This window comes from Natator depressus, chromosome 6 (assembly GCF_965152275.1).
Source record: "Natator depressus isolate rNatDep1 chromosome 6, rNatDep2.hap1, whole genome shotgun sequence".
Lineage (NCBI taxonomy): Eukaryota > Metazoa > Chordata > Testudines > Cheloniidae > Natator > Natator depressus.
The window spans coordinates 32896362-32924227 of NC_134239.1; the positions used below are offsets into that span (position 1 = coordinate 32896362).

The following is a 27866-nucleotide window of genomic DNA, read 5'->3' on the forward strand; positions in this document are numbered from 1 at the left end:
TCGCTCCGCGGCGCTGCCCCCCTCCCCCACTCCGGGCTGAGGCGGCGAGGGCTCCCGCTCCTGTTCCAGCCGGGGACAGGCGAGAGAAGAGCGGGGCAGAGCCGCCGGTTGCTGGCTCTATGCTGCCCGCCCCGGCGCCAGGAGCCCGCCCCGGGGGGATGCTGGTGCTGGGATTGCGGCTGGGATAACCCCCGCCGCCTGCTGCCGCTGCCCGGTCCGGACGGAGGATGCTGCCCGGGTCGCGGGGGACTCTGACCAGGGGACCAGCCGCGGCGCCCTCTCCTCAGGCTCCGAGCGCTCGTGCTGCCCCCGAGACAGCCGCCTCCCCCGGGGCGCGATGACTTCAAAGCACCAGGCGGACTGGATCCCGTACAGGTAGGGAAGGCGCCTCCCTCCCCCCAGCCTGGTTCTGGGGCCCGGCAGGGAGCAAGGGCAGCCCGGGCACGACGGAGTGTGGGGTGGGCGGCTCGCCCTCAGCGCCTGCAAAGTTTTTCGGGAGGGGGGGCTCCCCTTGCTGGGCGGGGAGAGCGGCTCATCCCCTAGTTGTTTTGGTTTTGCTCCAGTTTCGGGGCTGAGCGCGCCCCTCTGAGCGGGTGGTGGTCCTGAGCAGTGTTGTTTCTCGGGAGGCCAGGGAGCCCGTTTTTGGTCTGTTGGGGGAGTCCAACAGGCACCTGGCCTTTGCTATCCTGGTTTTCATGAGTGGACCCTGAAGTCGGCGGGATCTCTACTTTTTTTTTTTTTAAACACGCCAGAGAAATGTGGGGCACCTCCGGTTTTCTGTAGGAAGCCTGGATACTTTCCTGCTTTTGTCTCCCAGGTAAAAGTGGGGGCACCATCACCAAGTTATTGCCTTTTTTTTCTCCCTGCCCCCCAAAGTCCTCTCAGATACAAATGGGCTCTAGGATATCACTGTTGTGAAAGTGAGCTGCGATGGGCCACCTGAGCAAGAGTCCAAATTTGGGGCCCAATCCTGCTCCCACTAAAGTTAATGGTAGCTTTACCTCTGACTTCTATAGGAGCATGTTTAGGCCTATTGCCTGTGATCAATGAACTGCTCTGGCTGCTGTAGTATATTCTTTGCAGTTGTGAAACCTACTTTTACTTTGTAGCTGAAAAGCTTTGTAACCGTTACACACGTGCAGTGTTCAGAGGCACTAAGGCCGTTTAGCAGCAGCAAAAGCAGCGGATAAGCTTTTGGGGGTATTTTGATGTTAATCCAAAACCATTTCCAAGGATCATTCCTGTTCTACTTTGTGGAATGAATTGCACCACGAGTTCGGTGCTGCACTTGGGACTTATGTCTATTTGTAGTTTCTTGCTGGATGAGGTGACTCTATTGAATAAAAGGGACAGTCACTGGGGAAAGGAAAGGAGTTTGGAGGGTGTTGCTCAGACAGATTAGGCACCTGGCTGAGTATCTGTAGACTGAATCCCCAGCTGGTTTGGTTTGTATTGTAGGCATTGGTGGGTAACTTCTTTGTGGAAGAACAAAGTAACCTTTTGTATATGATGCCTCAAATACTTCCTTTCCTCTTGCCTACTCTCCCACTCTGACACAGTATAGACACATTATGGGCCATATAGAAGCCTGGCAGTCAGTATTAGCTGCCCTCCCTGCTGCAGCTGCCATGGAGAAGAGCTGTGATTGCCATGGCAGCGCCAGCTATTGCTCTCTGTCATTGGTTCCTTGGTTGCCATAAGCTACCAAAGTCTCTGTCTGCTGGCTCTCCTTCTGGAGAGGTGTGTGCGTCAAAAGTGTGGTGGGCAGCACCTGTCACTCTAGAATGGATCCCCTTATCCCTGTTTGGGTGGGGAGGAGGAAGGGCTATAAAACAGCCTGCAGATTGCAATCAGGGTTTGCGGGACAGCTGCACGTTAGGGGCTCTGACCCTTGTTTGTGTCTAGACTGGCACTGTGGCTGAAGTTATTAAGAGTTTGGGTGCACAAGGAATACAGTATAAAGGTTTCAGAGGATTGGTGTAGACAAGCGTGAGCTTAGCGGGGCTTCAGTCCCCCTTCCCCCATGGTAATTGCATTAATAAATAAAGGAAACTGTGGGAGAGAAGTTAATTTATCTCACTTTATTAAAAGTGGGCACATTTAGTTATGGTACAAAACTACTAATGCAAGTGCTATTTAGCTGCTTTATTATTTTTAACTTTACTCACTTAAAAAAAAATTGCTTCTGCCCTGGCAGTGGCTGTATTGCAGATAGCTGATGTTGCATCTACAGGTTTATATAATTTCCCTTATGTATTTACCATGTTTGGCTTTTGAATATTTTATTTGGTTTTATATTATCTGTTTCATGAGGTTTCCAGTTGCTTGTGCAGTGCTCTGAACACCTTCTATTATTACTTATTTTTAAGAGTTTAATTTGCATATCAGATTTCATTTTAAAATGTTCTGTGTTTTAAATTGAAGGATTGCAAAAAGAAAGTGTCTGAGTTTTATTTAATGGCTTCATTTTATAAAATCACATTTCAGGGGTTTAGTTACTGTACAATGAGTAGTTATTAGGGTTATAGATGGAGACATTTTAGTTTGAATAGGTATATTCAGAACATTGGTAGCACAACAAAACTGTCTTATCCATGTTCCACCAGATTCTGTGTAAATCAAACAATTTTTTATATGCAAATAAAGTACTCAACAATTTTAGGAGGAAATCATAATTTTTTAAAAAGTTCGTTACGGAACACATTTTAAAAACTAGTACAACTGTTTGAAAAGTATTGTAGGGAAACTGTGCTTTGCCCCAATATATATTAACCTTTTTATATGAATTACAGCTATCCTAGTGGCTAGATACCATAGTGACAGATGCACTATAAATACAGAAAATGAGTAAATCAGTCCCTAGCATGGAGTAAAAATAAGGTGGTTAATGATGCAAATGAAAACTGTAATGTTTTTCTTTTGGGAGATTCATGTAGATTATAGTCCTAATGAACATAAGTATTTCAGAGATTCAAGAGTTTAAGAATGCTGTCATTGACTCCTGGACTGTGCCTTCAGGGTGTGTATCAGAGCAGAGACAGAGCACAAAAGAAAATGGAATACTGCTCCAGAAGGCACTAGCTAAGCCTATTATGTCATTTGGAGCCATATAGTAAAGAACAGTGTTCAACCAAATCAGTTGTTCCATGACTCTTCCCTGCTGCAGCCTGGCTGTTCCCCTTTTCTCACACAGTAGACGGGCCATGCTAAAACTTTGCAGAGGAGCTGATGGTGTCTATAGAGAGGGAAACAAAGAATGACGTGTTGCTACATTTTCCTTCCACGCTGCTGTTTTGGTCTCCTCTGTACTGTACAATTCATAGAAACATAATACCCTTGGCAGTGGTTCTTCATATTTGCCTCTTGTGGATATTTATCACAATCTGTCTTGTTTTATTTTCAATGCATGTTTTCTTTACTATTACAACTAGCAACTGCTAAAAAAAAATAATCAAATTCCTTCTGCTGTGAAGTAAATGTTTTTGTTTAGATTTATGGTAATGCTATTAATTCTGCCCTATGGAACTTGAGCTCTTTATTTTTCATTTGAGAAAGGGCTGGACTCTGAGTGGTGGTAAGCACCGATAAATCCTATTAAACTCTGTTGTGTTCAGCATCTCAGAAGATCCAGCCCAAAATATGTTTATCCAGAAAACTTGAATCTCTAAAGTGTGTTTTATTTCAGTAACTGAATTACATATGAAAAGGTGTTAGTAAATTAGGGCAAAACTTGCTCTTTTCAGATATTTGCATATGCACAATAAGAGAAAACCCTAAAAATTGTGCACATCTTAGACTATGTTCAGTTCTGTCTGAGGGAAAGACTTACATTGGCTGATCTGACTTCTTACCTCCTATTTTCTCTTGTATGATCTGATTTCAGTGGTGGTTAGCTTTTAAAGCTGAAAGATCTGTTGCATACCTACAGTTGGTTGTCATATCACACCCCTTCAATACAATGAGGAAAGAGCTTGGGGGAAAAGCACAGGACTGTTGGCATGCTGCAGTCCATAAAGACTTGTGTAACATCTCCTGAACTTCATTGACCTACATGCAGCATGGTACAAAAGCTGTAAGACCACTGCAGAATGAGAAAATAAATTGTAACTTTATTGTAGGCTCTAAACAATTATATAAATCGTTCGCTTATATTGCTCATCCTTGCAATTTGACTATGCCAGTATGTAGATGCATATCTGAATTTATTCAAGCTTAAGAGTCACTTCTTTATAAAAATGTCAGACTGCTCATCTGAGTATAATGGATACACTTTTCCTTTAAAATGGAAGGAGCCAGGAAGACTACTAAGCAATCCATGAGTGTCCGAAGCTCATAATAGATTTTAGTACAATTGAGATATTGAATTTTTTTTGAGCAGATTAACTAAAAATATGAGAGAATCCCTCCAGGATCAATGCGAGTTTTTGCTCCCCCGTAAAGGATGTAAATGTGTATTATTTGTTGGGTATGTAAGCAGAGTCAGGATGAGCTCTACCCTGACATCTGGTGGCGAGTCATGGTGGGTTATGGAAAAAGAACTTCAGGGGCTGATCTCATCTGCATAGGCATACCCACCCCGCCTAGATGGTCACTTTGGCTGCTGTAGGAGCTCCAGTTTCTCTGTTATTGGGGCAGGAAGAATAAACTGTTATTATCCTGATTATGTGAATCAAGGACAGTGGAACTGTACTTGGCCTTTTGTTATGATGGAGGGACTCACCATCAACTAAGCAGCACTCGCTAGGCAAGGGTCATGGGTTCCAAAACCCAGTGAATTGAGAGAGGTTGGGGACAGGTATTAATACCTAGTGGTATGGGCTCCCTAATGAGGGCCTTACATACCAATGGCACCTTCTTTTCTCTCCATGATGGAATATTAGAGCTAGTTTTGATTCCACTACAAGTCTAGTTACAGGCTACTGAGCTGAATTCACTTTGGGCCAATGGCGTACCAGCACTGAGGCTCCCCTATTACAAGGTGAAATCACTAAAGAGCTAAAATTACTAAGAGCTGAAATCACTGAATGTTATGTTAAGTAGTGGGGGGGGAGGGCTGAAGATATACTGTGGAGAAGTTTGTGGGACGGCTGGTGGAGCGGAGCAGCTGGCAGAGCAGAGCAATTCGTGGGGTGGATGGTGGAGCGGAGCGGAGCCCCCTGGAGAGGTTGGGCAGTTGGCTTCAGAACACACAAGGTGCCCCTTAACCTCCGCATTTCCACCCAGGTAGGGAGGTAAAACTCTTCAGATAAACTTTCAAACTCTGGGGCTGCACTGACCAGGGACAGAGACTTTTGGGTTATTGGACTTTTGGAACTTTGGGTGACTTTTGGGTTGCTGGACTCAAGAACCAAAGGGAAAGGACACGGCCCAATTTGCTTGGGGTGGGTTTTGGCTCATGGGTTGTGTTATGAATCCTGTTGGTGGTGGTTCCCCAACATAATACCACATTGTTTCTCTCTGTTATAAAAAGGTTTTTGCTACACTCAGACTCTGTGCTTGCGAGAGGGGAAGTATTGCCTCTTTGAGACGCCCAGCGGGGGTGGTGTATATTTGTCCCAGGTCATTGGGTGGGGGCTCAAGCCAGTTTTGCATTGTGTTATTGTAATGGAACCCCTAGATACTGAACCCGGCCCTTGTTGCTGCCAACTCTGACGGGCAGAAGGGTTAGAGGTATAATTTATATTATTTAACATTTTGCCCCAAATACTTTTTCTATTCTATTCTATTCTCTCTTTTGTAGCATTAACACTGATAGGCTGTGGCACTGGAGACCTGTGTGTCACCTGCTCTCTCTAGTCTAATGCAATCTAATGTAGATTAGAGCTGTAAAAGTTAACATAAAGTTAAGCATGTGAGTGAGTCTTCATAGGATTGAGGCCATAGATAGTTGTTAAAAAAAACGTGGTTCTGGCCCTCATTATAAGGAAGCAAAAAGAGGTGTAGAGTCCCATTTAAAAAAGAAATTGTAGATCACCTGCAAAAATTGATTCATTCCTATTTTCAGGAAGCTACATCTTCCTTAGCAAATGTTTTTGTTTCTCTATGTTAAATATCTTGCTATAGTGTCCGTTGGCAGTTTTCACTGAAAAGTATTGACCAAGAATCACATTAATGTTGTGTAAGTAATGATAACATATGTCTAAATATTTTGATATCCAAAATGTCTGTTGGAGAATCTTGACAAACATATAGGATGCCTTAATTGATAAATGTAAGTAGAGGCATTCAAAAACCTGGATCCAAATTTTGCATTGAGCCCATTGCTAAATTGTAGGATCTATGGAGTTTACATATTAGTTTTGTTTAATGCTAGGACATTAAAGATACTTTGGATGAAGAGGTACAGTTTCTTCACTAAGACTATGTGAAACTCCCATTATTACAAAATAGACAAGTGTAGTAAAGGGATAACTCCCTCTGTGGAGTTGTAATGCCTCAGTAGCATGTAGTTTTTGTGACTATTTGTGTAGGTATAAAAATATTTAGCTGATTTTTTATAAGTTTCAACAGAAGAACATTTAAGGCAATGTTTATAAAGTGCAATTTTTACACCAGAAAAATATAGTACTGTCAGATGAAAAGTGTTGTGAGCATGGGGAAATTTGTGTCCCTAGTTCTCGGAAGCGCTCAGCAAAGCATCTGTGTAGTTCCATTGGAAACCTACAGAGTTCTTCAGATAGTCCCACAAAACCCAGCAGGATTCTGTGAACTGTAAAGCATGGGATCGAGCAACTTTAGCAGATGGCACTATATAAAATAACGTACTTATGCAATACAAGAAATATACATACAGCAGCAATATATATCCTTGGAAAAAACATTTGGATTGTGCATGCATTTTCTGTTGCTTAAATACATTTGCCATGGAATATCGAAGTTGTACTTAGAAATCTGAACCTTTTCAATGTTCAATCTATAGTGACATGATTGATTTTGTAAGATAAAAGATTATGATTTGATAAAAATTGTGTGGGAGAGGTGCCATATCATAGATTCACAAATACTGGTAATTGGAGTGGTTGGAAATTTTTTTTAGAAATGACACACAAATAAGCTCTGTAAGAAGGATGTGGCCAATACTTGTTCCTGCTCTATTAAGATTAGAAAGACATGTATTTGATATATATTTTCAGTCTGTTAGCCCCTGCACACCAAGGATTGCGATGTAGCTAAAAAGCCCAGCTTCTCAGATGGGTTTGTTTGTGATTGGGAATGTTTGGCACAATATGCACTTGTCACTCAGCCTGTCTGCTTGGAGGGGTTAGGATTGGATGTTTGTAAAAGGGCTGCTCTTAAGGAGGAGCATCCTTAGACCACATGTCTGCTGACCACCAGATAAGGCTGATGGGACTACTCTGAGGATTTCTGTGGTGGGTAAAATTTAACATGGTCTCATCCTTTAGGCAGAGTTATAAGTGAAATGTTTTAATGCGGAGACTGTCCTCCTTATAGAAGATGTTATAGAGAATCCAGCTGATATCAAAGCCCTGTTGGGCTGGGTCTTGTACGAACACATAAGAGACCATCCCTGTCCAGAAAATTATAATCAAATAGACAAGCTAGACAAAAAGTGAAAGAAAAGGAGTGTTACTGTTCCAATTTTACTTTTCGGGAACCAAGCCACAGAGAGTCTGATCCTTTGAAGTCAATGGGAGTGGGATAAGGAAGGATTGTGACTTGCTAAGGACACTCAGGGAGTCAGTGGCAGAACTAGGAATGGAATCCAGATTTCTCCTGTCCAGTGCTTGAACCTCAAGACCATCCTTACTACACTAATAATTAGACTGAGACCAACATCCCATTTAAGATAAAGCCAGTTATCTATAGGATAGTAATGACATTCAGTAACTACTGAGCTGGGCCAGAGTTGAATCAGAGACTTTGAATGGAAATGAAAGATTGTGTGTCCTATTACAAATATCTGAACCGGTGAGGTTCCTCTCTTAGGTGTGGGAATTTGGTCTCCCCCTTGTTGCTTCTGCCACTTGCTGATGCATGAACTGGCTTGGTGAAAGGCAGCATTTCCTCTCTGTGGCTGGCTAAAAATGCTGCTTCTGGAGGGATGGATTTTCTCCACATTTCTTTGTTTCCTTTCCCTCGTTTTGATGACTATTCCTGTTTTTATTTTCTGTTTACGTTCCTCCGATACACTGTTTCCTTTTAACTTGTCCATATTTATCTCTAATCTTTGCTTCCCAAGCCCTTGTTGTTTTTTCTCTCCTATTTCCTTTCCTTGTCTGTTTTCCATGTTGTTCTCCTGCACAATTTATTTTGCCCCTTGACATTGCTTCAGATATTTCCTATAATTTTCAGTGCAAAGGGATAAATTGCTATGCTTTCAGGCCCTTCAGAAGTCTCCCGTCTTCTAGCAGTCCCTGGACTGAATGCAACCCCACAAAAATAGGTATGTTCTGTTGTGTTACTATAGAACCAGGAGGCACTGAGGAGAGCTGTGTGTGTGAAGGAGGAATGCATGTGGGCCCGGAAGCATGGTGCTTAATTTTTGTAGGCAAAAGAAGCAGAGAAAACCTCCTTAAAAAAAGAAGGTGGGAGACTTTGCAAACTGAAGACTCAACAGTGATGTTGCAGTTTGAAAATTACTATAAGGAAAAAAAGCAACTTAGTATTCTGTTTTATAAAAGTCATAAAAAGTGGTCTTTCTATGGAAAACATGAGAGTAGGACCCTACCAAATTCAAAATCCATTTTGGTCAATTTCACAGCCAGGGTTTTTAAAATTAGTCAGTTTCAAGTTTTCAGATGTTTACATCTGAAATTTCATGGTGGTGTAACTGGGGGGGGGGGGTCCTGACTCAAAAGCAGTCAGGCTGGAGGTGGGGGTGGGAGGTCGCAAGGCTATTGTAGGGGATCATGGGATTGCCAGCCTTACTTCTGCCCCGCTGCCTTCAGAGCTGGGTAGCCAGAGAGGAAGGCTGCTGGCCGGGTGCCAAGCTCTAAAGCCAGTGCCACCACCATCAGAAGAGCAGAAGTGAGGGTTACAGGGTATGGCGTGGTGGGTTACTATTTGTCCAGATTTCCCAGCAGTCTCCCACCCCAATGGTAATGGGCAGGGTGTGGTTGACAGCTGGAGCCATGGAGCTTCCTGCAGCCAGGGGAGGTTCCCGGAGATGGATCTGACCTGTACCAAGAGCAGCCCCTGCAAGGGAAGAGGAAATCTCGTTCCTCCCATCCCCAACCGGGACTAACAGCTGGATCCCTGCTTGGACCAGATTTCATGGGGGAGATCAGATTTTACAATCCCTGACATTTGTGAATTTGGTAGGGCTCTACATATGAGTAAATCAAATCAAGAACCGCACCTCAAGTTGGCGTACATTACTGTGTTTCATTTGAATTTTTATATATATTATAAGCCTGTTTATGAAAATAGTATGGTGATTTGTTTAAACTCAGCATGTCTATATAGTAAATATTTTCTTCTAACAGGTTTATTACCTTTAATTGGGATTTTATTATGTATAACTCTTAAATAATAGTATCCCAATTTATTATTTTAATAGTTCAATAGTTAATACCCTTTAAAATTAAGTGAAATTATTCATTCCACATATCAAGTATTGGTAGAAAATTGTTCAATTCGATTGTTACTTCAGGTTACTCAAAGATAAACTTACACAAGTATATTTTTGTAACAGTAGTTTGTTTTTTAACCTTTTCACTGCTTTCTAATGCTCCGATATTGTAGAATGTAGGTGCCAATTATAAGGATTGGTAGATGCATCCTTGCTGTCTTGCTAGGAAGATTGTGGAAATGAATGAGAATTGTGGATTGCGTCAGGGAAGATTTGTGGAAATGAATGAGAGTGGGGAACAAAAGAAATTCTCCTTGGGATTTTGCAGCCTTCTTTACTGTGGGAAGTCCTGTGCAAAGAGGCAAGTCTAGTGTTGTGCTCTGCACATGGAACGATAAGGCCAGGGAATTCTGCAGCTGAGGGCGCTCAGATGAGTGTGCCCTGCTGTAGACCCCAGGAGTTTCACCCTGAGCTCTGTTGTTATTTATGGTACAGTAATACTCCACAGATATACAGAGACTGGCCTCCCTGAAGAACTTACAAACAGGGGAGGGAAAGGGATACAACAAGCCAGAAAAGTTATCAGGGTGATTATTGCCGTACATCTTGTTACTTACATTGATTTTTTGTTATGGATATATGATCATCAGCTGCCCCTCTAGTTGGCCAATATTGACTGGCTGATTTCTTGTATGTGTTGCTCTAGAACTGGGTCATATGGAAGGCAGGGGAGGAGAGAGTGGTGGTCTTAAAGTTGTGATCAGGAAAGGAGTTTGTAAATGTGTGGCTTCAGGACAACCCTACAAGAGGTCCCTTGCCTCAGTTTCCCTCTTGATTCCTCAGATAAACTCCATTTAGTCTTTAGAGTACACAAATAGCCCTTATTGTGGGGTTAATTTATTACTGGAAGTCCCTCGCCTCTACCAAAACCAGAATCCCTCTCCTCCTCCCCCGCAACAGTCCAAACAACAGTGTCTCACTGGTCCCAACAGTCCAACACCAAGTATGGCTCCGGCATGTCTCACCACACCTCACCCCAGCTCCTAGCATTGGGGTGTTTCTCTGCCCGGTTTCCTTCCCAGGTAGGGTTCCGTGGGCTGATCCCTCTATCGTTCCTCAACCTTCAGGTGTGTCTGGCACTCCAGCTTCAAATCTGTGGCTCAGAGAGCCAGCAGCCATCTCCCTCTGCTGCTCTCGGCCTTCAGCCCTCTCTAGCCGGGGGAAGTTTGTAGGTGACACCTCCCTCTCCCCCCCCCCCCCCCCCCCGCAACTGCTTTCCACTTTCAACAGCCTGATTGGGCTTCACTATTCAGTCAGGGGACTCTCCTACTGCTGCCTCCTTCAGGGGCATCCCCTTGTTGAAGAGATGCTAGTGGAAGGAGTGAAGAGGTGGTCAGATTGACAAGCAAGGATGGTAATCTTAATGGCTGACATCAGTATGGACTGAAGGGGGCATCTTTGGGATTGAATTGAGCTCAAGGCTCTCTGCAAGATCACATAATAGCTGAGGGAATGATGGAAATAGTCCACAATAATCTGAATTTGAAAGAGAATTTGTTTTGATTGTATTTGTGACATTCTTGTGTTCACTGTCCAAACAGTTGAGTGCTCCAGCTTTCTTCCATGAAGCTGAATTTTACCTTTAGCTCTCAAACGTTCCCCCACATGCTGAGTTCTGAATTGTAAGTTTGATTGTAAAACTTGCAGTTCCTGCTGAGATGCATGTTAACACAAATCTGTGACTATTATAATTCATAATTCGTGATGTAAATCATCTAACAAAGGTAATGAAGTCACAGCATGAGTTTTGAATGGTATATTTGATTGTAATCACAATTTTAGCTACTTGCAAATGAGGAATTATATGTTGAGGAAATTCCTTGATTGATTTCAGATAATAAGTTTGTGAATATGAGTGAAGTTTATCCATGGGTGGATTAGATGCATAAGTACTTGGTCCCAGGTTCGGGGTGGGATCAAAACAGTTCTCTATGATGATGGTATCACTTTGAAAGGCAGAATGGTACAAAGCTAAGTACTTTTCTCAAATAGTGACTGTGCCAGAGTAAAAGTAAAAGGAAGAACAGCTGCACCTCTTTCAGTGTGAGATTGCAGCTGGTCAGATCTGATGCAGCCACACTTTTGTTGGTTTGTAAAGGCAGGAAGACACTATGTCCCTGTACATGACACTTCTAATAAAACAATACAATGTGAAAATTAATGCTGGATGCTGGCTTAAACTAACCACTTGGTTTCCTAGTTGCCATTTATAGTGACCTAAAGAGACTTGCTATATACTAGAAACCATTCTCCCCCCGGCCCCCCGCCTCTCCCCTCCCCCCCCCCCCATCCCACACACTTTTTCTTTTCTTGGCAGATCTAAAACCAAAACCCAGGGTAGGAGGAATTTCCTTTCCATTAAACAAGGTTTTGAAGATGTTTGCGTAGCATGTACTTGTATATGCCTAGCTAAACTGCAGGGTAGGCATATGGGGAGATCTTCATCTTTTGGGACACAGCATATACAGAGAAACTGGTAAATAAGGTTTAAGTTGCTTCTGCACACCAGTGAGAGAGACTCTGATAATTGATCTTCCAAGTTAGTGAATTTTATATCACTTCATCAACTGCTGTTGCAGATTTTAAAAGGAAGTAATGTACAAATTGCTAGCATTGTTTTTTTACATTTCTGTAAATTAGGCCCAAGAACTTTTCTTGGCATGTAACTAAATATATCCTATAAAATAAAAATGGTGAGTCTTATTCCTTTGTTTGAAGTGGAAATGGTTAAGTATCTTTTATGCTATTTGATCTCTGTCTGAAATTGATTACATAGGTTCCTGTGAGCATTAACCCCAGGCTGTTCAAAGATAATTTACCCCAGCATGAGCCATCTATCCTTAACCTCTTTCCTATTACAATTTTCTTCATGAACCAGGATTGTATTTCCAGGTATGTGAGAAATAAATGATCACAAACATTCACGTTTATTCTGGGACATCCAGAATAGCAATCCAGAAAACTAGGCAACAAATTTCAATTATTTTTGTAGAGTGTAATTTTAATTTGGAATTTCCAGGCTTTGTATTTTTTTTAACAGCAAAATTCCCTTGAGGGTTTTCATCCTCTCTAAATAATTGAGAAATATATTTACAATTGTAACTCTGGGTTAACAGAGTAGTTCTTGTGTGTGGGAATATACAGTCAGACCACTTCATTTAAAGTATGGGGCATCTGGAAAAGTATTTAACGTCTGTGTCCTGTATCCAGTACAACATTATCACATAGGTTGAAATCCTAGCCTTTTTGAAGTCAGTGGCAAAATTCCCGTTGACTAACATGGGACCAGGATTTCACCCATAGTCTTAAAGATACAGCAACTCCAACATCAAAGAAACTTAAAATTAAAATGGTAGCAACTTTATTTTCCATATGAAAGTTATGACCCTGAGGCAGCCATCAGTTTATTTGTCTAATAGTGGCTATGTGCTTGGGACTGTATAAGATTAAAAACAGTCCTGACTCCAAAGACTTTACAATCTTAAAAGTATAAATTAGGATTACAGGTAAAATAGTAGCATTTGAATTTTAGGCTAATGTATACCTACAAGAAATAGAATGTTATGGGGGATTAAACATATTAGAGATTATGGGTGGGATTTTTAAAAGCACTCTGAGTTGTTCTAATTTTGCTTCCATTGTTAGCCCAATACTGAGTCCTTTTGAAAATCTGATGGTATAACTACTACTGACAATGCTGATCATTTGGGGGATGGGAGAGGAAGGAAAATTTGTTCTACCTATTCAAAATGGCACGCAGCACGTATCTCTGAGACATAGACTGTTTTTGTGTATTCCTTAGTAAGAACAATTCATTCTCAACACAAAATGATTATTATCAAGAAAAAAAAACCACCCTAGGCACAAAAATACTATGTTTTTATGGTGTGATGAGTTATACATACATCCAATCAACAATACCGGGAGTTCTCAAATTAATTCCTTGTGCATCGTGATGTAAATTCAGTCAGAAGGGTCTTAGTCAGTTTATAACTAGCTTTGTAATTTCCATTTTTCTGTGAACAAATGTTTGGATTAAGGATGCTATTCATGACCTGCATATGCAATAAGCAGTAACTAGTGTGTGGCTTTGCTCTTTACTTGAGCTGCATTTGCCTAGTACCATTTTGTTGATCATTCCTTAGCAAAACTTTTCTTTTCTTTCTTTTCTTTGTTTGTTTCTTTCGCTACAGTCTTAATAGTCCTGAAATCGTTATCTTGTGAATTGGAAACAATTTTTTCATTTTCCTTCTGGCTGACAAAACATTTTCCTGTGTATTGTAATAATCGTATCACTTCTTCATGAACTCTACCGAATTTTACCTTAGTGACTACTTTCTTTTTTAATATGGTCTGAAAAATTGCTATCCTTCTGGTTATGAAATATCATGTGGCTCTTTTTGGAAGGGTAGGGATACTGGCCAAATTCCAACTAGGGTAATTGCATTCTGCAATTCCCCCTTTCAGTTTTTTGCTTAACCATATATGTCTACTGCTGTAGGATTTCTAGACATGTCATGGATTAAATGTAAAACTTGTCATTAAGTCAGTAGTAACAAGGCATTCAGTATAAACATCTCTCCTCCTTGTAGTACTCCAAATATTCATAAGTAAGTAACTAACTAATAGTCCTAAAACAACCAAATGCTTGAGCAAGAAGATGTCATACAACCGAGGATACTCTGTTGATGATTTCCTGCCTCTGCTCCCAAGTGGGTGCATTTGGGAACTTTCAATGAAAGTAGTCCTAAAATAGCTAGATTCCAAATCTGTGTAAGGCTTTATAAATTAGAAACAATACATTGACTTGTATCTGGAAGCAGATGGGGAAACAGACACATTCCACACTAAATTGCTCACAACACTCCATTAAGCAAGCTGGTTGTCACATTGCAATAATCCAGTGTGGAGGTGACCAAGGTGTTGGTGGGTTCTGAAAGCATGCTCCACACCTCGTCCCTCTCAAATTTTGGTTGGAACTTCAGAATCTTAAACCTTGGGTCGAGTGCTGTAGCTATTTTTAGAAATCTCACATTGGTATCTTCTTTGTGTTTTGCCAAATCTGCAGTGAAAGTGTTCTTAAAATGAACATGTGCTGGGTCATCATCCGAGACTGCTATAACATGAAATATATGGCAGAATGCAGGTAAAACAGAACAAGAGACATACAATTCTCCAGTTCAGTCACAAATTTAATTAACACATTTTTTTTTTAAACAAGCATCATCAGCATGCAAGCATGTCATCTGGAATGGTGGCCGAAGCATGAAGGGGCATATGAATGTTTAGCATATCCGGCACTTAAATACTTTGCAACGCCAGGTACAAAAGTGCCATGTGAAGACCTTTTTCTCACTTTCAGGTGACGCTGTAAATAAAAAGCAGGCAGCATTATCTCCCAAAAATTTAAACAAACTTGTTTGGCTTAGTGATTGGCTGAACAAGAAGTAGGACTGAATGGACTTGTAGGCTCTAAAGTTTTACATTGTTTGTTTTTTTTGAGTGCAATTATGTAACAAAAAACTACATTTGTAAGTTACACTTTCACGATAAAGAGATTGCACTACAGTACTTGTATGAGGTGAATTGAAAAATACTATTATAATTTTACAGTGCAAATATTTGTAATAAAGATAATATAAAGTTAGCAGTGTACACGTATTCTGTGTTGTAACAGAAATCAATATGTTTAGAAAGGTAGAAAAAATCCAAAATATTTAATAAGTTTCAGTTGGTATTCTATTGTTTTACAATGTAATTAATTGTGATTCATTTTTTTTAACTGTGTGAGTTAACTGCGATTACTCGACAGCCCTGATAAGCAGATGTAGAGCTGAGTGGTGTTCACATAGTGATGATTCTGCAGCCCAAATTGCCTCACCATGAAACCTCATATCCCATGTTAAATAGGAAATATGAAAGGAGTTTTGAGGTGGAGAAATAGCTAACCAGTACCATCCTCTAAGATTTCAAGAAAAGGAAGGAATGAAACCTTTGGAAAATTCTCATTCCCTTCTGCTGGGACCTGCAGATATACAGCAGCATGTCATCCTCAATGTCATCAGGCTGCTGATATTAAAAAAAACCCTGTAATAATTTACGTGGATATAATGTTCTCCACTTCATGTCTTACGCTGCTATTGTAAGGGGTTGTCCCCTTACTAACATTCAGTGTGGGTGTTTTGGTTGTCTAGCTCCCAGTACCAAAAGGGGAAGAGGCCAATGCTCCAGGTCAGACTGATTGACAGGGAGGACAGGCTAATCAGGGAGTCAGGAGGCCATGGAGGTCCCATCCTCCATGTGAGCTGGAGTTGCCTGGGTCGGACAGAGTGGGGCCGAGCTAAGGAGAAAGCAGGGTCCCAAGCTGAGCTGGGGAGCAGAGCCATGCCAGATCCAGAGGGGCCAGAAAAGCAGCCCAGGAAGCAGGTCAGAGTTGGGAGCAGAGTCACAGAAGCAGCCCAGGGAGAGCAGATCCTGTGCTGGGAGCAGAGCTGCAGTCACAGAACCAGAGACACAGCCCAGGGAGATTTCAGAGTAGCAGCCTTGTTAGTCTGTATCCACAAAAAGAAAAGGAGTACTTGTGGCACCTTAGAGACTAACAAATTTATTTGAGCATAAGCTTTCGTGAGCTACAGCTCACTTCATCGGATGCATGCCAGGGAGAGCAGATCCTGTGCTGGGAGCAGAGCTGCGGCCACGGAGCCAGGTGTGGTGAGCAACTGGGCTCAGCCAAGGGGGAACCCTGGGCAAAGGGCCCAGCACAGAAGGACACCCCCCCCAGCCAAGGGTCCTTGCAGGCCAGACTGGGAGGGGGATCTTAACCCGACAGGGGGCTGATGCTGGGAAGAAGGGTCCCACCACCCAAAGCCCGGAGGTGTGTGGCCACCACCATTGCAAGTGTCCAACCTGCAGCATCCCTGCAGCACAGCCAGGGCCTGAGAAGAAGGCCTGGGACCTACAAGGAACAGACTGTGAACTGCCCTGACGTTCCAGAGACACTGTTTGTGATGTTCCCTGCCACAGAGTGGGGTGATGTTTTCCTTTAACCGTTCCCATTTTTCCTTGTTCTTTTTAAAAGTAATTGTTAATTAAACAACTTGTATTTGCTTTAAATTGTATGAAATGATCAGTGGGTCAGGGAAGTGCCCAATGCAGAGAGAGTACCCTGGAGTGGGGACACCCTAGCTCCTGTCCTAGGTGACAATAGCAGGGTTGGGGGTCTAGCCCCCCCAGGAATCCTGGTCCCAGGCTTGTCGGGGTTAGGAGGACTCTGCCAGACAGGAGAGTGGAAGAGGAGTCCTCAAGGGCAGGAAGGCCACTGGGTAAAGGAAGCGGGAGCGAGGACTCAGATCCTTTCGCTAGCCCACCTCACCGGGGTAGTGCAGAAGCCAGGAAAGTTCCCCACAATAGTGGGACCATTCCCCCACTTACACTGTGAACAAAGAGTGGTGTTTTATCCCACAAACTGAAGCACAGCACTGGTAGTCAAAGTGATTGTATGTAGACTGTACATTCAGTTAGTACAGTGCTTTGGGATCAGTTTAGATGAAAGGCACTATATTAAATGTAAGGATTATCATAAAGTCCTAATTTGTCTGAGGCCTGGTCTACAATAGAAAATTAGGTTGGTTTAATTATGTTAGTCGGGGTTTTTTGTGAAAACCAGTGTTGTGAGTTCAATCCTTGAGGGGGCCATTTAGGGATATGGGGCAAAAATTGGGAATTGGTCCTGCTTTGAGCAGGGGGTTGGACTAGATGACCTCCTGAGGTCCCTTCCCACCCTGATATTCTATGATTCTATGATTCTATGAAAAAATCTGACTTAACTCCCCATGTAGACAGCACTAGGTTGACAGAAATATTCTTCTGCTGACCTAGCCTCCACTTCAGGGAGGTGGATTAACTACGCCAACCGGCAAATCTCTCCCATCGGTGTAGGTAGTGTCTACGCTGAAGTGCTATGGCTGTGCTGAGTGTTGCTTGGAAAAATCGTTTTCCTGTCTGACTGATCTGGATGCCAAGTATAGTTTTTTTTGTTGAGTTCCTGCCATTTCTTTGAGTCTAGCATGAGTATTCCAAAATGAGTGCAGAGGAGATTAAAAGGAACAGCAAGGAGAAATATGCAAATACTTTAACAGGCTGGGCACTGAAATTGAGAGTTGAGACTTAGGGCATGGCTAGACTCGAAACATCAAAGCGCTGCGGCGGGAGTGCTCCCACGGCAGCGCTTTGAAGTGCAAGTGTGGTCATGCACCAGCGCTGGGAGAGAGCTCTCCCAGCACTCCTGGTACTCCACCTCCACGAGGGGATTACCTGCAAGCACTGGGAGTTCGGCTCCCAGCCCTGGGGCACTGTTTACACTGGTTCTTTACAGCAGTGTAACTTGCTGCACTCGGGGGGTGTTTTTTCACACCCCTGAGCGAGAAAGTTGCAGCGTTGTAAAGTGCCAGTGTAGCCATAGCCTTAATGTGCAAATAAGCACATGATACATTGATTACATCCTGTCATTAGATGGGCCTTCAGCTAGTTCATCAAGAAACCTGGAAATATGCAGTCATGTATAATTATCTGGGAAGCCTAGCCAAACATATGCTGCCATATGGATTTCAATTATGAGTAGAAGGAAACTGTATTTTGACTATATAAACAATTCAGTTTTGGAAAGTACACATAGTACCTTATTCATCAGTATTTAGAAATAACTTCCCACAGTGCCAGAAACAGCTTAATTGTATCTGGTACACTTGTACAGGACCTCCAGGATAATCTAATCCAGTCTTCTGCATCTAGCAGCAAAGATAGTTATTTTAACAATTGTACCCCACTTTTTCTGGAACATCCATACTGACTTTTGGCACGAGTGAGCCATGGAATAATTGCTTTAGTGGTCTTTATGTGCAGATGCCACTTCTGGTTTTAACTGTATTTCCCTGGTAACCCTGTTGTTAGCTCAATAGACACTATAATACTTTGCCCTGTGTGATGATTTGGGGAATCTTGTGAATTCTGTGTGAGGTTATGAACTTGCTGTATGTATCTTTACCAAGCAGCAAACCCCATTTTGAATGTGCAGCCCTGTGAATTCTGTTGTCCTTCTACCTTCCTGTTGGACTCAGTTTCAAGGGGAAAAGAAAAGGAGTACTTGTGGCACCTTAGAGACTAAGCAATTTATTTGAGCATGAGCTTTTGTAGCTCACGAAAGCTCATGCTCAAATAAATTGGTTAGTCTCTAAGGTGCCACAAGTACTCCTTTTCTTTTTGCGAATACAGACTAACACGGCTGTTACTCTGAAACCTTTCAAGGGGAAGTGATACATGGCTGACCATACAGGGTTGTTAAATCAGGATGGTTTTCTATTCAAATACAAACATCTTAGATAAGACTCTGGCTCCCCCCACAGAAAAAGTGGTTTGTCAGAGGAGGGATAGCCTGGCAACAAAGTCACCTAGTAGGGGTCTGGGATCACCCGAGGAGGCTGATCTGGTAGTCGCTTGACAGAGGGACTGAAAGGCTATGAAAGGGCAAGAACTGTTTTCTTTGGGGATTTTGGTCATTTTCTCCATCTTATGCAGATGGAAGCTGCTGCAGGAACCTGGTGAGGCAGGGGGACCCCTGCCTACCTGAACTCAGACAGTCCCCCAGGATTCCCTAGGGAAGAATGAGCTAGAGTGTGATGTATTGCATGCAGGACATTTGTTGTTTTTCGAAATGATCTGTACTCTCTCATACTATTGAGTAAAAGCAATGGTGCTTTAGAATACTGTACAAAGTTTCTTTGTGTTGTGTGTTATACCTATTACATGTCCTGGAAGAGTTAACCAGTGACCCGAGAGCACCCACATGGCTGGAGTTCTTGGCAGTGGGTGTGTTTAAGCTCTGAATCTGCGGGAGTCAGTACTAGTCCCAGGGGCTGGGGTAGTTTGACTGCAGGGTCTACGCCCTCTGGAGAGGGTTCTAAATAGAGGATCAGCACCGTGAGATTGTGCCTAGGGACCCCAAGTTAAGGGCAGTGTGTGGACTCTGTTCAGAATCTGGAGCTTTAAAGCAGACAGGATCCAGTGTTTGGATCCCTTACAGCAGACAGGATCCAGTGTTTGGATCCCTTACAGCAGTGAAGTAAGTGTCCAGAAGGGAGTATTTGACTAGATCTGTGACACCCTGATATGACTATTTTCATCTGAGGATTATGGATTAGGTTGCAAAGGAGGAGAAATATTATTATCCTGATGCTGCATAAGGGGACACTTGAGATGGAATGAGATTGTGACTTTCAGTCACATAGTGAGTCAATGACAGGATCAGGAATAGACCACAAATCTCCCACCTCCCTCCCAACACATTACCATCCCTTTAACTACTATTAACCATGCTGCCTTTTGGGAGTTTTTCACTCGAAGCATATACAACTCCAAAAAAAAAAAAAAAAAAAAAAAAAAGGTAAGTATGCACATGTGTCCAAAATCCAATAAACTCCAAAAAGTTACTTTATGGTACTCGTAAAAAGAAAAAAGAAAAGGAGTACTTGTGGCACCTTAGAGACTAACCAGTTTATTTGAGCATGAGCTTTCGTGAGCTACAGCTCACTTCATCGCATCCGATGAAGTGAGCTGTAGCTCACGAAAGCTCATGCTCAAATAAACTGGTTAGTCTCTAAGGTGCCACAAGTACTCCTTTTCTTTTTTCTTTTTACGAATACAGACTAACACGGCTGTTACTCTGAAACCTGTCTTTATGGTACTCGAGGCTTAAAAAGAAACTTCTGTTGGGTTTTTTTTAACAATAGTAAATAGATGCTGAATAACCAGTGCAGGAACGACAAGGATAAACAAAGAATACTTTCTATTCATGTAAGTCTAATCAGACACTTAAAGACATACATCTCCACTGCTCTCTGCTGTTTGATACATTGTGCATTTAGCACCAAAATATATATTCCAATTGCTAGAACTAAACTCTTATTTTTATGAGAAGTGTACTAAATAATGTTAGTTTTCCATTATTTTTTCATGATAGTTTTTCCCTTCTATAAAATCAGTAGTAGTCATATCCCAGTATTATGCATTTGTATCATTTTTTCCATATTTTAATTGAAATTTTCCATGAGAGTGAATTAGCAGGTTCAGAAGTGTGTTCACTGATGGAACCACATGTAAGCCTTTAGTCTTCAGTGGAGAATTGCTCTTACTGTAATTGTTGCCTCTGTTGCTGACAGACGTTATGGCAAATGAACTGGAATGATGAAAATGGCAGCTGCAGTCATACATTAATAAAATATGAAAGTGATGGTACAAAAGCCCTTTTTTGTTGTGGTACAATGTTATCATTACAACATCTATTCGCTATTGCTACCTGATTTTGTAAGACAGGAACTGTATACATCTTGCTTTTCTACAGTGTCTTATCAGCAATGTAAATGAAAGCATAGCAGAGCATATCAACAGTTAAGTTTCCATGTGTTGTCTGTGTTAATTTTGTATGTCTTCTGGCATCCACAGGGGAAAAATGTTGATGAACTGATTGCGAACATCAGTCTTTCCTTGTTCACTAGGGACTAGGTTCAGGTCAATCTTACTCATCTTCAGTTGTGACCTTAATTAGAAGTGAATCCAGACTTTTCCAGAAGTAAAGACTAGTAAATTAACCCACTCTCTCTGCTCCTCATTCTCTTGGTGAAGAGAAACAAAAATTGCAGGTCCTATATTACCTTAAGACCCACTTCTGTGCCATGTTTAGCTCCAATCTCCTACTCACATTCCTGGCTCATGTCAGTGACATTCTTTTTAAATTATGATGCTATGAGATGGAGAATTTGGGCTTCTGAAGTTAGACTTGTATGCGTAATTTTGGAGGTAATTTTATACAGACAAAAAAAATACATACTTCAGAGTGGCCAAACTTGCAGATTTGTATATAGCTTTTGAATATGTAAAAGATGTTACATTTCAAAAATTTCTTGTTCATGACACACTTCCTGTCTTGAAGCTCTCATGCTTGAATGCAAACACTTGGGAAACCACTTTTCATGTGCAAATTGAATATGAATTTAAGATTCATCACAGCCCTACTGCCTGGGATCATAGGCTCAAATTGAGACAGGGTCATGTCTTCATCTTTCCTATTAGGAAAAATTAGTTCCATGCAGCTAACTGTATGCTTGAAGTGTTCTTTTAGATTAAGTCTTAAAAATTGATGTCTTGCCTACCCTGATGTCTTGGGTGGATGGAGTACTTCCAGTGTTATTTCTGGGAGGAACACGGACCTGCTCTGGTAGTCCTGGCCAAAATGTCTCCTCCCCTTCCTTCCACAGTGTGCTGTGTCACAGTGTCAGGGCAACTGCACGTGTATTCCCCCTTCATGGTCCCTTGAGGGCACCCATTTAAGATTTCCGGCTTTGCTCTTGGGTGGAGATCCATGTCTCTCTCCCTTCTGACCAGTAGTTTTAAGGCTGCAGAAATTATAAATGATCATACAGCTCTTTCTGAGTAAGCACATTTATTCTTAAGGTAAAAGTATTACAGAGAAACAGTAAACAGATGTAAACACACACTAAACATACCAGGAGTCACCCGTCCGCCTTATTGGGCCCTAGTAGGCCAAAATCTTTCCAACCCTTTTTCAAGGGTAAGGTCGCCCCTTTGCCAGAAGTTCCTATCCATTAGTTGGATCATAAAGAAGGCCCTGAGTCAATTTCAACCCAGACTTTTTATATTAAAAGCCTTTTCTTTGTCTGTTGGTCTCTGAAAAACACATTTTGAACCAGCATATGCAAGCCTCCCTAACAGTGGTAACTCTTGGAGGTGTTTACAACCTAAGTTTTTTCACCTGATTCGACTCACCCCACCACCACCACTACTGTTTTTGGTTCCTATAGGAGCTGTGATAACTCTCCCCACTGGAGTTGCATACAATCCCAGCCCACAGTGATACACCAACTTAATATAATAGAGTCCCCAAACATATTGCCTGTGGTTGCAATATCTGTCACACTGTGCACTTACAAAGAAAAAAGGGAATAGTAAGGAAAACAGACTTTGCCTAATTAGTAAATGAATTGCAGTGTTTTCAGCATGAAGAGTGAAAACACCCATTACAATTGCAGATTTTACTTTCCATTTTGTTTCAAAGCATTGACAAACATACAATTTGCTATCCTATATAATTAAAATCTTGCCAGCATTCTAAAGAATTACTGTTCTTACCAATATCTAGAATATAACATTCTGGCATATATTTTCAATGTACTGTGTCAAGGCTTAGCAGCACAACTTTAATGAGAATTGTATTACTAATTCCACTGTTATTGTGCTGGTAATAGATTATTCTTTGCTTATTTTGAGACTCAAAACTATTTGCTAGAAGTAAACCTTGTTTTATGGCTAGTGAAGAGTACGTAAGCAATTTCTCAGATGGCTATCACTTAATTTATAAAGCATGCCAAGCCATTTCCAAATAACAACCAAAGAGAAGATTAAAGGCTAAATCAATCAAGAATGACTTAAATGATGTTAAATCCCAAATTCTTTCATTATTCTAATAAATTTGGATTTTATATTGCAGTTTAGGGATTGAGAGTTATTTTGATATTTAAAAACATTTCCATACCTGGAGTTCGATAATTTCCCCTTCCCCCCTTCATTCCCCTACACACAGCTTAACATTTTCCCCCTTAAAATATTTAGGCTATATTACTTGTATGTTAAAATATTGTTATAGTGGTCCATCAGAATAAGCATCTTGTTCTTTTGCTTCTGTTGTATATTACTACATGGAAATGTTGACTGTCTGACATTAGTTTTAAGAAGACATAGGCAACACGTAAATGCTGATTGACAGGTTAATCAGCCCTCTCTCGACAGCCCCAATTTCATAACCACAGTGTTATTGAAGATTCATAGACTTCAGTCCTGCAAACACTTACTTAAATATTCCCATTGAGGCCAATGGGATTACTCATGTATAAAAGTAAGACACATTCAGAAGCCTTTGCAGGATTGGGACCATAATTTTAATTGATAGGGCACTTAATACCAGCCCCTAATTTCAAGTACCTATAATTTATTTTTTTTTAAATCCAATGGCCTGCAAACTTCCATATTTGTTGTCAGCTGAAGTGTGACTTTTGGGAAGTTTGGTACAATTCTGTTCTGACTGTTTCTGGAAAATATTTTTCAGACCTTAAATGATTTTTTGGAGAGGAGCATAGTAATTAGGGACACCAGTTGGGTCATCTCATCCAGCTTCCGATATTGATAGCAAGATTACTGAAATATTTTGTTCAACAACAATAAACTATGCTTTCAAACTCTTAAAACAACTGACCAAAACTAATAAAAATGATTCTTGCAGACCTTGAAAATTCTTAATTTTATATCACATAATTATTAACCATTCACTGGAGGGAAGAACACATTTTGGTGCAGGAACTGTTTTAAACATCTTACAGTGATTGGGAATTGCACATATTAAAATGAGTGACTTCAAAATGGAAGAATAAGAAGGAAGGAAAAAAATATTCAAAAGATCCATCTTATGGAGTTACTGACAGATGTCCCTGCATAGGGGACAGTGGTTGGAACTCTGATTCTCAGGAAACTTGTTCCCAGCGCCATAGAATTGAGAGCCTATTCATTTTGTGGCTTCCCTTCCACACTGCTTCCCAGAATCCCCTTCCTTACTGGCAGCTTGTGTGGGCAGGATATGTGTATGTACACGTGTTTAGAGCAAAGTTTTAATCTTAATTTGGAAGCTTGGTATATCAGGTAATAGCCAAAAACACTGAAAAACATTTAAAAGAGTTGAGTCATGCAGGTAGGTAGTAATTGATTTCTAAATTTCATTTAAATAAAGAAAATGGAAGATTTCTAGACTTATCATTCTGTCTACAGTATCCCTTTTTAAAAGCAGTGAGAAAATTGGAGCTGCTTCTATGTAGTAACTCTAAGTGGCGTCTTTCCTAATTATCTGCAGAAAGTATCTATTAGCCAAGCAGAACAATCTATAATGCTTACATCAAGTCACTGGGCTACCACTATTTCATATGGCTCTCTGATTCCTCCATACAACATATGAAAAAGTACTGTAAGAATAATCCAGAGTAATTGTTAGAATAAATTGTAATTTCTCATGTGATTTGCGGGAGGCAGTTTGAGAGAACCAAATGTAGACAACTCAGTAACTGGTTAGATATACCATAACATATGCCGTTTCTACGTTTTTTATTGTTTTACTTAGAAAGAAAGTAATCCATATTCAATAGCTTGCAGAACACTTGGTAAAATCACTGGGGAAAAACTGTCTTTATTAAATGAAACATTTACAAGGCTTACATATTGTAATTTCTCCTAATCAGTGGTGTTGGAACAATTTTTATAGTGGGGGTGCTGAAAGCCATTGAACAAAACTGTAAACCCTGTATATAATGGAAACCACACCTAGCCAGGGAGTGCTCCCAGTACCTTTAGTTCCAGCACCCCTGCAGACTACAATATTTGGGAGATGAATGAATAGCTCACACCTGTAAAAATGAAAAATGAGTTACTTTGTCACTGCTTCTTATTGACTCTACTCCCTAATTCCATGATTTTCATTATGATTTTTATTATGCTTTTTAAATTTTATTTGTAGCTCCTAGAAGACTGTATACATGCATCATGAAAATTCCTTCCCTGTCTCAAAGAGTTTACAGTCCAAGGCTCAAGTCCTATGAAGGACTTATGCACATGCTTAATTTTGTTCCCTGTGAGAAGTCCTGTTTGAAGTTATTGGAATACTCACAGACAATAAAGTAAAACATGTGCGAGGTTGGGGCCCAGGTATGGAATATGTATGGTATTAGATATATTTAATACTTTTAGAGTTCCAGGTGAAATAACAAATAGCTTTTATATGTACAAAATGTAGGCCCAATAAAATTTGTTGTATAGAATCTTGGAGGCTTTCTAAAGTAAATGCCAGTTTGAAATAAACAGTTTTGTTCTCAGGGCAGAGAAGCAAGTAAACTCGATGTTGTCCACAAAAAACTGTCAAAAATTTCCATTTGCGAGTAAGATAAATATCGAGAATGAAGTCAAAGCAGCATGAAAAATTTGCTTGTTTCATTCTCAGCCAATATGATGATGGTATTAGTATGAAACAGGTGTTAGATAATGAAATTGACATTATAGTTTGATACAAACCAGAAACACCATATCTTGCCACGGTGACTGTATTCTAAAATAAAACTGCAAACCTCCTTTTAAAAAATTAAATAGGAGCTAGTGATTTATCACTTTACAAATATAGCATACTGGAGCTCTAATTCTTACTATATTTCTGTTCAGCTTTGATTACTTAAGCACCTCAGGAGTTCTAGCTGGCATATTCTCTCTCCTTCGTCATTTTTAATGAATAAACAATTGCACTTTTCACATAATTCAAATAAAACGGAAACAACATTTTTCACATTCTGTCCTAAATTATACAGCAGTGCTCCATTGCGTGTTAAGTGGTTGTACTCCTCCCCAGATATGGTTGCTTTTCAGAGGCGGGAGATGTGATCAAGGCTATGTCTACAATACCTCTTATGTTGGATAATTTATGGCGCTCATGAGGTGTGATAAGCCACCCCCATATATGTAAGTTACACTGACTTAAGTGCTGGTGCAGACAGCACTATGTCAGCCGAAGAGCTTCACCGACATAGCTGCCACCACTTATTGGGGGTAGATTAATTAAATTGATGGGAGAGCTCTCTCTGGTCGGCTTAGAGCAGCTGTACTAGAGAGTTTACAGTGGTGCAGCTTCACTGCTGTAAGCTCTCTAGTGTAGCCATAGCCTTAGATATTTGAGCCTGTGCCTGCAAACTCACTGCATGCAGTACTCCGACAGAAAGCAGCAGGAGTGTGGAAGTTCCACCCTTAAGGGATCATCACCATAGTTTATAATGTGTATTTTTATTTGTAAAGCACCATGGGAAACTTTGAGATAAAAATAAAGCTATATAAATATATGCTATTAATTTAAAGGTCAACTTTCGCTGCTTCCTGTTTCATTTTTGTGTGTGCCTCTTTAATTGTAATTGTAGGTAAAGGTATTTATTAAAAATAATAGTACTTAGAGCTTTTCATTCTTCCAGCTCAAAGATGTTTACAAATGAGGGTAAGCCACATTAGCCATCATTTTGCAGACACAGTGGGAGGCTGTATTGCAGATCAGCTGAAAAACTGGGTATAGAACCCAGCTTTCCTCACTACCAGTCAGGTGACCTAGCCCCAGGACCGTACCCCATTCTCTCATACAGCTCCACATGAGTAAGTAAAGCGAGAATAGCAGTTCTGTTTACCATGTATCATCTTTACAGCAGTGGTTCCCAGCCTTTTCCATGCCAGGATTATCCAAGCCAATTCTAGTTAGCTGGGATCCCCTTCCCATTTAGCAATTGGAAAATCTAACCTCCAGATTGAGTCCCCTGTTCTACATTATTCACTGTGTCTGATCAATAATGTTTTTCATTTTCCCATATTTTTTCTTTCTCCCTCGGATCACTTAATTTACTGTTATAGTGTGTTTTTTAGATTTCTGGATTTATATGCTATCCTGGAGCAATGGTGCAAGTAGGATTCATTTCTTACCAGTACATGGCACCAGCTAAATGGGGGTGTGTGGGGGGAAGCACGTGACCTCCCCACTTGACCCCAGCCCGGGGCCCCAGGCTCTCCCCCTCCTCTCCCCATGATCCACCCCACATTACCTGGCCGGGAGGAGCACTCCTGGTGGGTGGACACAGCACAACTACTAAGAGAAGAGGAGGGCATGCTCTCTGGAACAAATAGCCAGTTCATAGTCACACCTGCTTTGAGAATTGCCAGCAGAAGAGCTTTAAACCAGCTCCCTCTGACAGCAGAGAATATTTTTTTCAGACACGTTGGCAATCGAGCCTCACGCAGGCAGCTCCTCCAGTGTGGCTGTACTGCCCCCAGCCCTGTCCTCTGACGGCGCTGCTGTACAGACCCTGGATAGGAGACGCAGACACACAGCTGCGTGGAAAGGCTGGGGGTGGTACAGCTGCACCAGAGGAGCTGCCAGCGTGGGGCTGTCGGGCGGCCCCACGCTCTGCTCTTCCTGTGTTTTTCCAGTACGTCATACTGGCTATAAATAGCTTACTGGTATGGCATACCGTACCGCCCTACTTGCACCACTGTCCTGGAGGCTCCTTTTTAACACATTTTGTTTTACCAATGGTTGGGTAGGGTACTGAAATATTAGCCTGTCCAGCTGAATTGTTGAACGATTGGA

The 27866-nt window shown here is 41.4% G+C and overlaps 1 protein-coding gene across 10 annotated transcripts in view; it reads left to right on the forward strand.

Annotated features, from left to right (window-relative positions):
- Positions 1 to 27866, forward strand: part of TUB (TUB bipartite transcription factor) — a 253141-nt gene that overhangs the window by 151900 nt on the left and 73375 nt on the right. The window contains exon 1 of one of the 10 annotated variants that reach the window (XM_074954965.1): positions 16 to 375. The exons of the other annotated variants lie outside the window; for them this stretch is intronic. Coding sequence (XP_074811066.1) covers positions 338 to 375 — 38 coding nt within the window. The 5' untranslated portion in view covers positions 16 to 337. Of the gene's footprint in view, positions 1 to 15; positions 376 to 27866 lie in introns of those variants that run through there. 10 annotated transcript variants of the gene reach the window in all.